General features: G+C 37.7%; 1 protein-coding gene across 1 annotated transcript in view; it reads left to right on the plus strand.

Annotated features, from left to right (window-relative positions):
• Positions 1-16,008, plus strand: part of slc39a11 (solute carrier family 39, member 11) — a 164,643-nt gene that overhangs the window by 141,916 nt on the left and 6,719 nt on the right. The window contains exon 6 of the mRNA XM_085361218.1: positions 5,801-5,968. Within this exon, the coding sequence (XP_085217344.1) occupies positions 5,801-5,968 (168 nt within the window). The remainder of the gene's footprint in view (positions 1-5,800; positions 5,969-16,008) is intronic.

Below are 16,008 nucleotides of genomic sequence, written 5' to 3' on the forward strand. Positions count from 1 at the left end.
AAGCAATTTTAAATCCCTTTCATTGTTCTGGAAGCACAATGAAAGCATGGAAGCATATGATATAATATAATCCTAAAACAGGGCCTTGTACTCGCTGACCATATATAAGATTTACAAGATTACTAACAGATTTTAATTAGCATATGCTTTTATATTTGTTACTTGCTCTTATACCACAAAACTTTGCTGGTGTTGCTTCTTAATGAACAAGGCAATTGTAATTTCATCCACACTACATAGACTTCTAATTAAAGTTAGATCTTCTTGTATCTTAATGAAGGGGCAGCAGTGCTGATGCATCTTTCGGCATCATTTGTATAAGTAAAAGCACAGTAATGCTATCCAGCATCTTTCCTGTTACACACAGTGACACGCAGCAGCAAGGCATTATCACAGTGGTTGGTTGTACTATAGTCATGTTTATGTGACCACCTTTCATGATGGTTGATTTTATGTGAAGATGAATCAGACGATATCCTGGATATGTTGTAAGAGGTGTTACAGGCCAGTGACTTGAGCAACAATGAGCAATATTTAAATTAGTATGGAGGGTTTCCTCTAGATACTTGCAATGCACATCATTGCTTCTCTTGTGACAGTTTATCAAGCAAGCAAGTAAATGAACTATATAGTTTTCGCAGTGTTAGCAGATACATCCCGAAAAGGCCAAAAGTGTTATTCGGTAGTGCAAATGTGTGGCGTGTCCGAGTGAGAAGTAAAGAACAGCCGATGGCTAAAGCAAACCATTATGGACTGATATTCAGACAGCATGAGAGGCTGCTCACTGCCATAATGAAGACCTCTCAGGCCCTGTGTTAACCTGCCCAATTGTGTTGTCAGTTTTCTTTTGTGCCTCTTACAATGTGTTGTTATTTTGATTGGCTGTCATTGCGTTTCTTTTAATTTGATTCTCTGTGTCGCGCTCGAAGATTATTTCCACTGATCACTGTACCATTTTCAGGTTATTTCAGAGTAAAATTGTTATAAGATGTGAGACGCTGCACTATACAAAAAAAGGTTCCAATCAGGTGTGTCAGCTGCTTTTCACAAAAATGAATCATAAATAGAGCGAGAGAGAGAGAAAGAAAGTGAGCGTTCATTCAGCTTTTTATTTCCAGCAGCAAGATCAAAACCCCCGAGGAAAAACTAAGACCTTCAATGTGAGGTGCCGGTGCTTTGTTCACTTCTGAAAATTGAGGCTTCTTTTGAAATGCCACAGATTTGACAAACAGTTGCTGTCAAATTGTGTATCTTATCGATCTGATACGCTCCTCTCCCTCACCTCTCCAAACAGCTGTTTTTGTTTTCTCATCTCAGTCATCCTCTCTCCCGTCTCCCCTCCTGTCCTCGAATGATGAGAACAGCAGATATGTTTTGGAATGACTTGACTACAGTGACATGTTATGCTGTGCTAAGTTGCGCCTCGGAAATACTTGTTGCCATAACGGGTGTGACCAAAATCTTTGAAAGCCACTTAGCTAACCCAGCTTGCTCCTTGAAGACCCACACTCTTCATTAACTTGGCATGGAGCAGCAGATGAGGCAGTGGCACCGTCACGTCCTGACTCATCTGCTGCTACAGCAACAGGAGGCAACTCTTCCTACCTCCGGATGAAAACTGTGACAAACCGTGTAGTCTCTCTTTTTTTTCTCAGTCTCAGGATTCTGTCACACAACATGTGCCCAAGCCAAGTAGTCTCAGATCTGCTGCCTGAATGACAAACAGGAGACCCAAAACGTAACATTCCTGGAATATTGTATTACTTTCTGGGACTCCACGGGAGAGAAGGAGGTTTTTCCTTTCTAGCCATAGCTGTTTATATAAATGTCAGTATTTGCAGATGTATAGCATCGATAAGTACTATCTAATTTTTATTATTGTGTTGTTTTATGATGCTGTTGTTGTCACCACACGGGGTAGCAGGCACGTGGGCAGACAGTTTGGACACCCAACTTTTGTGAACACGAGAACAAGGTGACGTGAAATTTTCAAACGGATACCGTAACATCTGTGGTATCATAGGTGTGCATCTACCAAAAATCTTGGATGAGTTTGAATCTTGCTCAAGTTTTCTGAAAATCTTGTGAATGTGGTAACTCGAGAAGTAACTCACCGAGGATTTTCACATTTATACGATGGAGTACATACATTTGCAGCAATAGGAGGCTGATGGACAGCACTGGTGGCTAAACAGCCAATTTTTAGAACATTTCCTGCTTCACTATCTCCAACTTGGCAAAAACCTTTATGGTACAGTTTGAACATATAGAATCAGTGCTGTGAAATTTTAGCTGTGTATTGTGTATCCAGCCCTTCCACTTATCCTGATAAGGATAAGTGGAAGAGGATGGATGGATATCAGTATGGTATATGGAGATTTTATAGCAGCCATTATTATGTTCAAAGTTTCCTACCATAAATGTTTTTGGAAATCGGAGATGTTCATGAAGAAGGCTTGATGGATTTAAGGCGGAATGACAAATTTGCTTCACAGTTCAAATCAGGCGTGAAAGTTTCTTTAGCATCATCATGCAAAAATGGCGCCCCCTGTCTACTTGTTAGCTGTGCAAGCAACAAGTCTAAAAACTGTGATGATTTATAGACTTTTACAACATCTGTAATGATGACTGAACATTCGTTTACTATGGCTATAATCAGGTCAGATTTTCAGTGCTGTATTTGCTTTCTTTATGAATCCTTTTGTGGCTGCAATAGTATTCAAAGTTTTGGCCTTCAGGAAACAACTGCCTCTGCTGCTACAGGCTTTTTGTGTACAATCTTGAAAAAGTGAAATGTTCACAAAATAAACTGCATTTCGTGGTTGGTTGGTGTTTTTTTTTGTTTTTTTTTTACTAGGACAGCAGGCATTTCTGTGGAGCAGCGAGTCTTTTTATTTTCACTTCATTCAAGTCCAATAATGGCAGGTCAACGTGTGTGTCCTTGTGGAGAACAGTCCTTTCTAAGGGAATACTGATGAAAAGTATATCTGCATACTCTCAGTCACCAGGCACCTTTATGCCCTTAGTTAGCAAGTAACCTTGAGAGATATTTATCCACGATGTATTCTTCCACCTGCCTCATTCTTTTTTCTTTTTTTTTTAACTCTGTCTCAAACTGTAAATAGCTAAATTTTAAAAGGGTACAATCTGACAGGATCCCTATTGAACGTACAAAGGGTCATTTCATGGTTTCTTCTTTGGTAGACCAAATGAGCTAAAAGACTGATACAAAGAGTGATTATGTTGGTCAGAATAGGTTCTGGTTAAATATTTTATTAAAGACAGTGAGCCCTATCAGTATCAAGGCCATGAATGGCAATCAGAGGGCTGATGAAAGCAGCTACTAGCAAATTTAGGGGTTCGAATGCCAGTCACATCCGTAACCATGTATTCATTCATGTTCGCCACTACCAACCCTAATAGGTTTACTCATATCTTTCTTTTTGTGTGAAGTTTAATTAATTAAATACACACACAGTCAAAAGTTTGGCCACACACATCAAGGAAGTATCTCAACTAAGGACAAAACTAGAAATGGCTTATTTAGTGTCCAAAGTGGATTTTTGGTATTTGAGTTATTTTTTTATAGATGCGATTGAGAGAAGCAGCTTCTGGCCAACAAACCAGACATAGTTGTGTTTAACAAGGAGCAGAAAAAGAAAAAAGACTTGAGTAGAAACTTTCAGAGTATACACCCTGTCTAATATACATATATGTATTGAATCATAACATTTAGAGTAGAAGAGAAGATTATCTTTATTAAGACAATTATCTTGTGGCACTTGTGCATATTTGGGTATTTGTGTTCAGCTAAAAAATGTTTTTTTTTAAATCATGAAAATTTCCAGTAGTCAAATAGTTTGGGAAGTTAAATGGGTGAGAAATACACAGCGAATTTCCCTTCTGCTTGGCTGAGGTTGTTACAGAGAGTGCACTGCAAGCTAAAGTCCAGATTGTTTGACCTTTACTCACCAATAATTGCAATTTACAGCCCCCTACATAGTAAGAACAAGACACTTGGAACACATTAATAGAGGTCAATTGCTTGTGTTCAGCAATGTAGGTGAAAAAAAAAAGAGACCGATGCAGGGATGGGGAGGGCGGCCGAGACTAAACACTGCAAACTGAATTATCCACTCGAGGGCATCTCTCATGGCATTTCACGAGAAGAGCAGGGAGGGGTTTTGGTAATTTAAACCATTCCTAGTGCATCTACAGCGCCTCTGCTTCTAGACAGTCTCCTTTGATTGGAAACCTATAAAATATTAAAAGCATTGCACCATTTAGTCAGCTAATCATCATTATGTTCATGCTGTACCCAACATTTTTCAGCTGTTTGATGGCGTCTGTCCATTTTGGGCTTATTTTGGTTTTTTTATAACAACATAATGTAATTTGCTCCGTCTGCGTAACCTTCATCAGGAGTTTTGTGCAAATTAAATTGTCTTGGGCCATTAACTTTGGTTTATGACACTGACAGATGTTGTATTGCTGGTAATTGGACTGATATGCGACAAATCCTGAGCATTTTTCTTTTAATGAAAGTTTTACTTTTCATCTGTCAGCCTGTAAATACAAATTTGGTGACTGACGTGCTAATCAGGCTTGAAGCAGCCAGCCAAGGCAGATGATCTTCTCTGTAATAAACCCATTTGTCATTTAAGTTGTCCTTTGATCTTGTGGGTAATTGCTTCCTATGTGTCGCGCATCACCGCAAGTTTTCGTTGAATAACAGAAAACTAAGTGCATGTTCACGTGAGTCACAATTATAAGGATTCTGTGTTTGAAACGTTGACATTCAGACTCACATAAGCGCTGATTGGCATTTCAAAGACCTTAATTAGCCTGATTAATGTAGTTCTGAGTGTCTTTATGGGATGCACCTCTTGACACCTTTGTTCTATTGCAATCAAGGATCAACTCTACAGCAGATTTGTTGTAAATCCACGCGACCATCTGAGTGTTATATAAACAAGGCTTCAACGTGTGACTGAAATCAAGAAAGAGCTGTGAATGCTGACTCCCAATCCTTCTCTACCAACCCTACCTATTCTTTATGATCGTAGTCAAAGATAGGGTTAAAATCTGCTGCCATATGCCATAATTAGGAGTATCATTTAAGCCATATCAGGAAGGATGAGGGCTGCGGTCGACCCTGCCACTATGAAATGGATGAATAATGAAAAATAAGAGGGAACAATGAAGAAGCCGAATGTTAAAGAGGAAACCCTCCCTTCCTACTTTTACACGTCCTCACGCCTTGCTGATTGCTGGACAAGGTTTCCTCAAAGTTTTTTGTTTCAGGAAAAGTCACAAGAATAGCCACAGTCAAAGAGAAGGGTGTCTGGCGCTGTGGGGCAATCCACCAAGCAATTAAAGCCAGCCTGCAGTCAAAAAGTACTTAAACAAGTCTCCCAGCCATGTTTGGAAGCAACACTTGTAGGCAGGTTGAAAGATTGTAATCCCAGTGTGCATGTCGGTGTTTCTTAAAAAAGGGATTCTTTGAGTTCTTCTGAGTTTTTTATTTATTTATGTGCTAAACTTTTAATAATTGCAATTCCACCAAATTCTATTGGGTTCAGCTCTGGCTCGGGAGGTGCACCAATCTGGAGGTTGGTAGTTAGACCCTCGGCTGAAAACCAATCAGTCCATCTGTTTCTGGTAATTAAAGGGCTTTGCAGTAAACACATAGAATTCAAATGAATCCTGTGTTAATGGGTGGATGTGGCCTGCAGTGTGAAAGTACTTTGAGTGGTGAAAAAGAAGTGCTGTCTAATGTTTGTTATCCTCTGTTAAACAGATAAAATTGAGAATGGAGACGTCTACCAGAGAAGGAAAGGACTTCCTTCGAGCAACTCGGATGGACATGAAACAGGAAGTAAACAACAGGAAGTGGCTGAACAGAGAGGCAGCAGCTGGCGGCGAGTTCTTCTCCTCATCCTAGCCATCACTATCCACAACATCCCGGGTGAGTACAAACCACAGGACATGAAGTTTTGCTTAGGAACGTAAATTGAATTCAAACAATACGGCTTCTTTTTTAATGATCAAGAGTGTTTTTCTTTGTTGTGGGGCAAAAACACATTTTAGCTATAACCTTCCATCAATGTAAACAGACTGAATGCCTGCACTCACTGATAAATACTCTTCGCCTTTATTGTGGTTTATATCTGCAAAACGGTTGTTATTTTTTTCCCTCCACAACAAAGACGACGACTATGTATCTGTTATTTCTTTTCTAGGGGTGTTAAATTGAATTCAAATAAGCAGTCTTCTTCTTTATCAGTTCGTGCCAGCACTATGTCTGTTTTTCTCTTTTTGCTACAACTGTGCATCCAATACATTGTTTAAGATCTGGAACTTAATTGAATACCCAGAATACAATCTTTGCTTTTCATTGAGTGACTGTTACAGTCATTTTTGTGGCTCTGGTTTGAGTTCCTGAATGAATATGTGCCTGCAGGAATATGTATGTGAACAACATCAGCTGTGACCTGGAAGCAAAGCTTTCTGTAACAGGCAGCGCAGCACCTAGAAGCTTCTGCTCAGGTTTTCTTGTTGACTCTAAGTGATGAAAAAATATTTTATTATGATGATGAAATGTTTTCCCAAATCATGAGCAATAGTTGCACCACAGAACTTTTACAGGGCTGACTAAGCACCCGCTAATGATGCTAATGATAAACGATAGTTAAGGGCAGTAATAAATTTGGGTTCATGTTGCTCTTGACCTTGCTGTCAACACAGCTTGAAAACTTTGTCTAAAATTCATTTGGCAGTTTGATTTAACTTGGACTTTTCAGTATGGCAACGATATTATTTGGTTGTTTCAACAGTCCACCAGTTTAGTAAAGACTGAAATAAATAAATAGTTATTGGATATGGATATTTTGGCGTGCTTTCAGAAGACTTCACTTGTAATGCCACCGGGATGGTTGAAAAACAATGCTGTTTAATTTGAAACATCTTGATCGTCGCATTCATGCCAACTTTGAATTTTAGGCGACATGATACAAAGATACTAATGTATCATGGTATTAGCCTGCTAGTAGTAGCATATGGCAGCATATAGTCCAGCTTCACTGGTTGTTGTATTAGTGGCACCATTGAGCCTTTTTTTAAGTGTAGCCAGTGACTGAAAAGTTCTTCAGTTGTTTGGGTCATGACTAAATAATTACTATATAGCAGCATGCTAATCTAAGTGGTAAACTTTATCAGCACAATTAATCATTGTCCAATACTGTGATCATCCACAGTGGATTAACGTAATCACATGACATTTTTAGCTAATACAGTAATATAATGAATTACTGGAATAAATGCAGTCATTATATACAATCATGTTACCTGCACTATAAAGTTTTTTCATTTATCTGTCAGATGATTGGACAGAAAGAAAAAAACAAAAACAAAAAGCAAACATCAAATGTGCCTTTTTCTTCTGACACTAGAAAATGTAAACTTTGAAAAGTAATTGTACTGTGCTGCTAACATCTTTTTTTTACATGCAGCTCTGTGTTAAATACAAAGCTAGCAAAGAATCCAGGGTGATGTTAAAGCTGAGTGTATGCTAACCAGAACCTGGTCAGATTTCCAAAGCAAAGCCGTTCCTTCCTTTAAAGGACCTTGAAAAGCTTATCCACGCATTTATTACATCCAGCTTGGACTACTGTAACTCCCTCTACTCGGGCCTCCAACACTCCTCTCTTTGCCGGCTCCAGTTAATTCAAAATGCAGCTGCGCGTCTTTTAACAGGTACGAGAATTCATGAACACATAACTCCAATTTTAGCCAAATTACATTGGCTCCCTGTTAAATATCGTATAGATTTTAAAATTCTTTTGTTCACTTTTAATATTTTGAATAATTTAGCGCCCAGTTATCTTTCTGATTTACTCCATTCATACAATCCCAACAGAGCACTTAGATCGTCCAACCACAGGCTCCTAGCACAACCTAGGACTCGAATGAAGTCGAGAGGCGACCGGGCCTTTGCATCCGTGGCACCCAGACTCTGGAATAACTGCTGAGTCTATCCAGTCTTTTAAATTACGTCTTAAAACTTATTTTTTTACTTTGGCTTTTGATTCTGTCTAGTTGGCTGTTTTAGCTTGTTGCGTTGTTACCTATTGTTTGTTGTCCTCTTTTATTGTTTGTTTTAACTGTCTCATGTTTTTATTGACTGTGAAGCACTATGGTCAACACTGTTGTTTTAATATGTGCTATATAAATAAATTTTGATTTGATTTGATTTGATCTTCAACAGGCAATGCTGAAGATCATTGAATAACTCGTTAGTACTTTATGTTACTGTAACTTTGGAAGAGGCACCCGGTCCATTTGTGTCAATATAACACTTATTCATTTATCTATCGGCATCTAAACTGAATAATAAACAGTTGGTGTAGGATGCACTGCTGTACAATTTATTGGCCCCTTTGTTGTTATATTAACTTACCCAAAAAACTAAAATGTCAATGAATGAAAAGGAAAGAAAATCATGGCTCTTGTGATCGATAATATCACTTCAATACACTTGTGTTGCTACTCTAGCTCGTATTGAGACATTACTGTCACTGCCTAAGAATTGATTAATGCGTTCACTGGCAAAACACTTAATTGTGTTTGTCCTAAAGGTGGAATCACTGTTCCCCCCCTTCCAGCTCTTTGTATTGAAGTAGAGACCATTGTTTGCGAGGTAGCAGAAGAAACTCCACAGACATAAGAAGATGAAGTGAATGCACTACTCAGCAGCCTTGTCAGACCAAACTCATGGTTGTCTGTTTGTGGTGTGAACTGTGCATCAATACAAATAAAAAATAAGAATAGTTCATACATCAGACACTCATTTAAACAACAACCATATGATGATCAATATAAAGTGTGCATGTCTGTCTGTGTCAGAGAGCAGGAGAGTCGTTTAGGGATGCCAGCAAGCTGTAAATGTTACACGAGGTGTAGCAGTAAACCATGTATGTATAGTCACTCTGAATTTACAATTCACCCACCTGCTGCTGAGCTCCACAGAATACCAACAATGCAGCTTTTTTTTTAAAGCTCATTACACAAAAGCCTGTTTCCCAGCTCAGGCTGTTTTGTAGTGCGTCAGCCGGAACGCTCATTGAATGTACATATTGATTTTCTTTCTCGCTTCAAATAAGTTGTTGGAATAGTAATGATGAAAAAAAAATAAATCAGTCAAATAGACAGGTTTGCTCTGCAAGAGGCCTTGCACTATTAAACACTACTCAGAGGTCAACAAGTCACAGTTTTGTCAAGTCCAATAAGCTAATTAAGTTAATAACCTGTCAGTCATACATCAGAGAGAAACGGCGGTAAATGTGTGCCTTTTGTCCCCCCCCCCCACCCATCAGCCACTATGTAAAAACTTAAGTCAAGATAAGGTTCATACTTAAAAAGAAAAGAATGGTAAAGTAATTAACAGCAGGGTCGGTAACTGAATTAACTAAGTAATAGTTAATTCAGTTATTAATTAACTGCTGTTTGTTTATAATCTGCTTGTGAATTTTGTGTTGTCAGCATAAATAATCTTAACTCCCAGCACTCATTCCCTTTTGTTTTTCTCATAAAAGCAGAGGCCATATTTACTTTATTATTTTAATTGACTTGTGACATTGCTGAAGAGGAATGTGAGGTGCTTGCGGGGTACAATAAAGTGCCAGTAATCGTAGCACTTTTTAAGCTTCCAGAGCTGAACTATTTTGCCACAAACTGAACTCAAAACGCAAAAACTAAATACAAAAAGAATACAGCTTGTAAAACAAAATAGCTCATGCTCGTGTTTAGACTCTTCATTTCAAATTAGCTTACGCAACAGTGATTTTTATTTACACTACCGGTCCCTGAAAAAAGCCTTTTTGTATAATTCTGATTTTTTTTTTGAGGGGGAGCAGTTTGGGGGAACAACTTGAATTGCATTAAATAACTGGAAAAATTGGGGCATTTTAACATTTTGACCGGTGGTGTAAATCTCCAACTGTATTTCACATGTTTATATTTCAGTATAAGTTTGTCTGTTTTAAAGCAAAAAAAAAAAGAAAAAGGAAAAAATCATTAGAGAAAACATTTTTTCTTATTTTGAGAGATCCAGTTCCTGGTTAGTAATGCTAACACTACCACTAATATTAAATTTCAGAAAGACCTTTATCCACATAGATTGAAATAGTAATGTGTATGTGTTAGTCCCCATGGGCACTGTGTAGGGACGGTACCTTGCTCAGGGCTACCTCAGCCGTTCAGTGGATTCAAATCCCTGACCTTCCGATCATGGGGCCACCACTCTACCCATGGAGCTATCCCTGCCCTTTATTTATTTTTTTTCATTTTTAAATAATGTATCTCTCTCAATATACGTATAGATATATGGTCATGTGACATGTGCCACTGATTTCAGGTTTACTGCTTCTTCGGGAGTTGACAATATAGAGGCAAATGTTAGATTAGGTTCTTCTTTCAAACTACTTTCCAAATATAACATTTAAAATTATAATTATAACGGCAGTACAAAGTACAAAAACAGTTTCCATGTTTGCTGATATTGGTTGAGACATCATAGCAAATAAACTCACTAAGTAGGCTACCATAATTGCAACTTTCTGGATGGATGAGACATAAAAAAGAGCATGTGATGAATATGCAAGTTGATTTTACTTTCTAACTTGTTGAGTGAGTATCTCCATGTTATCTATAAGTAATGCAGACACATGAAAAATTGACTTTAGTGGTTTTACTATTATGTATTAAACTGCTGTCAGATTGCTGCTTCATTTTTAAAGTGACACAATATTAATTGTTTAGCGAACAGACATGAATTTGAACATTAGAACATTTGCAGTCTGAAAGTGTATTTGAGGAAAAACTCAGATCGGTTTAGATATTTGTCAGTGGTTTCGTGTCTTGAATGAACGCTTATTTCTTTTAAATGTAGGGCAGCAATAGTAAATCAAATAATTTATATTCTCTCTTTTATCTATATTTAAAGTGAAAGTAAAAATGCACTGAGTGTCAATCAGTGCTACATGCTTTTTTAAAATCAACTTTGGGGAATCATACAGCAGAGCTGACAGGTTTATTAAAATACATTTCTTTCATCACAGTTAAAACATTAATGTCTTGGAAGTCCTCAACAGAATTATAAATAAACTATAATTCAAAAGTCCATGCATATTTGCCCTTTGATGAGATATCCACTCTAACTATTAAATGTTAAAATTGCTTACCTTGGATTTGAAAGGATTTGAAAATGAGAGTTTTATATAAAAACACAGCAGAAATTCTCGAATAATGTTACTTCACCTCTTTACTGTGGTTATAACAGCCTGTTACCAAAGGTCTCAGGTGACTTCCTTGTGCTCGTCCTGTGTTTGAGAGTTCTTATATATGAAAATGTGGAAACATAGAATAGAATTGTGAGCTGAACGCTGAGATGTGGGCAAGCAATGATTTGCTCAAATCAAAGTGTGTAATTAATAAGAATGAGCTCACTTGCTTGGATGATTTTCTGCTTCAGGCTTGATTGATTTCTATTTGTCTATTTGTAACAATAATGTCACCAGTTGAACTCTGTGTGAAATGATTGTTTCTTAAATGGTTCATAAGACACAAAATTAGGAACCAGTGTGCTGTGGAGTATTTACTGCACTGGAAAAATTATGTGACAACAAGAAGGTTGCTGGTTTGAGTCCAGGGATAGATACAAACACTTTGTTACAACAAAGAAGCCAAAAGTACCTTTTTTATTAATAACATCAAAGAAAGAGCACATAAAACTAGCAATATGTACTTTGCTCCTTTTAAGATTTTTTTATTCTTATTATTATTTTTAATAAACTAGCAGTGTTTATCCTGTTTAAAAGGCCCACTGGTGTTATGGGTAATTTTGCAGTCCTAAATTGCAATAAGAGGGACCTGTTTGCTTCTTTGAAGTGCTTCTTCACCAACTAATCATGCAATTTAACATCGACTACAAACACTGAAGGCTTTGCGCTATAATAACCTCATCATTTGATTCAGACTGATGAAAGAAAACTATTTTACATAAAACTCTAATACTGAGCAGTAATTTGTCACATTTTATGTGGAAAAAAATCTGCTTTTCACTGAGTGCCTTTCTCAACGGTGCAAAAAATGTACTTATTTTTCATGTTGATGCCCGTCTTTACCTGTAGGAAGGGAGGCTATCAGTATGCGGCGTGAACCTTTCCTTGAATAACACAAACAGCAGCTGCAAAATGGAGTGTACTGATCTTCAAAGAGGCTCTGAAGACGCAGCAGAGGCTGAGTCGGAGACGTATGGCCACCTTTTCTTGCCACCATTAGCGTTCCTCCCTGTTAGTGTGATGGATGGAGCTCACTGATTGCTAGTACTAGCAGCTGGGTTAGGAAAAAAGTCAACCAGGAAAAGAAAATTGGATTAAGTGCTAACGGTGGTTAGCACTCTTGCGTCACAGGAAGAAGGTCCTGAGTTCAATTCCACCATCTTGCCGGGGTCTTTCTGGGTGGAGTTTGCATGTTCTCACTGTGTTTGTGTGGGTTCTCTCCAGGTACTCCAGCTTCCTCCCACAGTCCAATGACATGCAGTTAGTGGGGATACGTTAAATGGAAACTCTAAATTGCCCATAGGTGTGAATGTGAGTGGTTGTCTATGTCTTTGCCCTGCGACAGACTGGCGACCTGTCCAGGGTGTACCCTGCCTCTCGCTCTAAGACAGCGGGAGAAGTGGAAGAGAATGGATGGATGATTACATTCCCTATAAGGTTAACTCTTATGTTGCTTTTAGTACATTTTTACTAATGGAGATAAAGAGCCTCAACAGCCATAAGCTGTCCCTGTAATCAATAATAATCACAGCATGCAAATTTCCAAAATTAAAAAAACATATATATATCAAAACATAGGTCTGGGATTTCCTCTGTCTGCCCAGTAATTATCCATTAATTATCCATAATTACAGTAAATATACAGTATTTATCCAGGATTTGTTGGCATTCTTCTAAAGACATAAATTATGGATGTATGTACATTGTATTACTTTTTTCTCTATAATCTAGATCCAGACTAACTGATTGGCTAACATAAAATCGGTTCAAAATTTTTTGAAGGATTCATTTATCATTTAAAAAAGAAATAAAGCCACTTTTAAGCATCTCTTGGTATAGTAAGCTTCTGTGGCATAAGGATTTGCTGCTTGTGTGCATCATGGGTAATTGTAAACAGATTAGTTGTTGATTATGTCAGATAAGATGCTTTGTTGGCCTGTACTGTAATTTCTCACATGATAGATTCAGTATTTCCATCAGCACAGCTGTCATTTCACACATAAATGGGCTGCTATGAGTAACTGTTTTTCCAGTCACTTCCACATTTTGTTAACTTTAGTAACTCGCCAAAAGAAAAGGGAAAGACTGCACCGTTTGTGCTGGTTTAAGGTTTTTATATTTTAAAATGTTCAATTAAGTTTGAGTGACACTTAATATTAAAAGAACAGCCAAGCAAAAGGAAATTAAAGAAAGGTTACTCAGAGCTCTCATGTTAGACTGATTCAATGAGTGCTATGTTAATGTGCATGCTCCCTAAATTAGCAAAGCAACAGTTGAGGCAGTTTTGAGTTTATATGCTGATTCAGTGAAAAACAAAAAGAAGCTAATCAGAAGAGAGTAGCTGATGACTAATGTTTGTTCAAACATAGTCTTTCTAAACCTGTTTGAGGTAAATACAGACCCTCAGGCACTATGTGAGAATTTGTTATGCACAATCGTTTAAAGTTCAGTGCATTTTACAACAGAACTTTCATCAAGGCCGCTGTTTGTCTAGTTTCTTCCAGGCCTTTGGAGTCACTTTAAATACAAAAGTTGCCACCAATTGTGTGTCTTTTGATGCTAAGTATTACAAGGTACTAAATCATGGTTTTCATCAAGCAGTTTGCATTTTGTGATGCAGCAGGATATAGCAAATTTGAAATGTCGCTTTGTTGTTCGTGTAAAGGCGAGGATTGAAAGAAAAAAAAAAAGACGCAGCTTGACTTTGATGTCATTGGAATAAACTTCTCACCGGGAAATAATGTAAAAAAAAAAAATAGCACAGTGGGAAAAGTAGTGTGTCCGTGGGTGAGGAGTGGAGATTAAATGAAGGTGCAATGAAAGGAAGCGGCTGCTGTGACAATGGCCTGTCAGCAGCAGTATTGTCACAGTCGCTTAAAAGAGCATAAAACATTAGGTAGGAATTGGATAGAGCTGGTTGCTGAGCCAATGCAGACACACACAAACATACACAACTGCAACCCCAACCCCTGGGCCACGGACCGGTACCGGTCTGTGAGTCGTTTGGTACCGGGCCACGATAGTTGAGACTCGGGTGTGAAATTTATGGTTTTCAGGGTTTTTTTATTATATATTTTCATGTACTTTATATTTGTTTTTTTGTGTGTCTTACTTTGAAAGAAATATTTACACGTTACCATAGTGACCAGAGAGCATTAAGGGGCAGAGAGGAGGATGTTACTGTCAATGTTGTTGGTGCATTTCAGGAGGACGCTGCTAATAAAGTTACACAATTACACAGTGAATTTGGGTTTATTATTATATTTACAAAATACCACAGTTTTTTTCTTGGTCCTTTATTTTATTTTGTTGTATTTATTTCCGGTCCGTGAAAATATTGTCTGACATTAAACCGGTCCGTGGCTCGAAAAAGGTTGGGGACCGCTGCTCTAGCTACCCTAGCTACATTAACAATCTCGTCCAGTTTTTAAAGTTCTCTACTGAAGTTTGTTTAAGCTGTTAAAGTTTTTCATATTATGTTACATATTATGTTAATATACAGCACCTTATTTTATGTATAATATGTCTTATGTATACAATACTACAATGTTTTAAATAGTTTAGCATATGAACGATTAGCCCCATAAGCTAAAATCTAAGGCTTCAGATCACTTTCTCACAGTAAACATGTGTCCAACCAGCTTGGTCTTAAAACCTTCTGTTTAGAAAGGACAGCCAATCAGGTTTAACCTCCTGAGACCCGAACTCTTTCATGGCATGCATTTTAAATTTCTCTTTGCAATTTGTGCTGACTGGGACCTGATGAATGTAAAAACAAAGAATTATCTTTTTATCTGATTTTGCTCTACAAGAGCCTGATATCCACATATGAAGACATTCGTTTTAAATTTCGATAAAACAGTGGCAGTATAATGTCCTCGTAAGTGGGATATCAGGTCCTTGTAGAGCAAAGTTTAGCATTGTGGTCTAGGCAACCCAAAATGTGATGTCCATATATGTGGACACCAGGTCCTAGGAGGTTAAAGTCACTAATTTTAGCTATCAGATGACACAAATAAGTGATCCTAAAGTATAACCCCATGTCCAAAACATCTATTTAATCAATTTCTTGAATTAAAAGTGAATAATTAAACTGCACTTTGTATTGCAAAATGGGTAGCAAGTCACTGTAGTCAGGTCTACCATGAGATCAACAGGAAAGGGAAAAGAATAAGCAGTAGAGAAGCAGATGTGGGTAAGACTGTTCCAGTGAACCGGACCGCACACAATGACTAAATCACCTAGAAAATGATCTTTAGAGCCATTAGAACCAAATATAGAAGCCACATTTGACATTTTTAAAGAAAGGAACAGAATGAGTCAACATTGGACTCGCACCTATCTGTCCACTCACAAAGAAGCTAACTGTGTGGCACAAATGTATCATAGCTGCACATAATGGCTTTCCACACACATCTGTGTAAATGCAGTGGGTGAGAGGGAATGAGACTCTGGGATGTTTATTTCCAACTTCCAGCAGGAAGAGAAAGGATATATCAGCAGAGAGCCAAGAAACCAAGATATTTAAGGTCAGCGTAATGATTTATTGGTCAGTATTTAACAAAAAGCCTCAGAAATGATCATGCTTGAATGTGGTGAGTACTTTTGACATATAGAAAACAAACACATAAAAATGTAAAATATCATGTTACGTTTGACCTCTGACCTC

Source organism: Diplotaxodon limnothrissa, linkage group LG8, assembly GCF_057381915.1.
Source record: "Diplotaxodon limnothrissa isolate DT_005_m linkage group LG8, D_limnothrissa_male_GT1.1, whole genome shotgun sequence".
Classification (NCBI taxonomy): Eukaryota; Metazoa; Chordata; class Actinopteri; order Cichliformes; family Cichlidae; genus Diplotaxodon; species Diplotaxodon limnothrissa.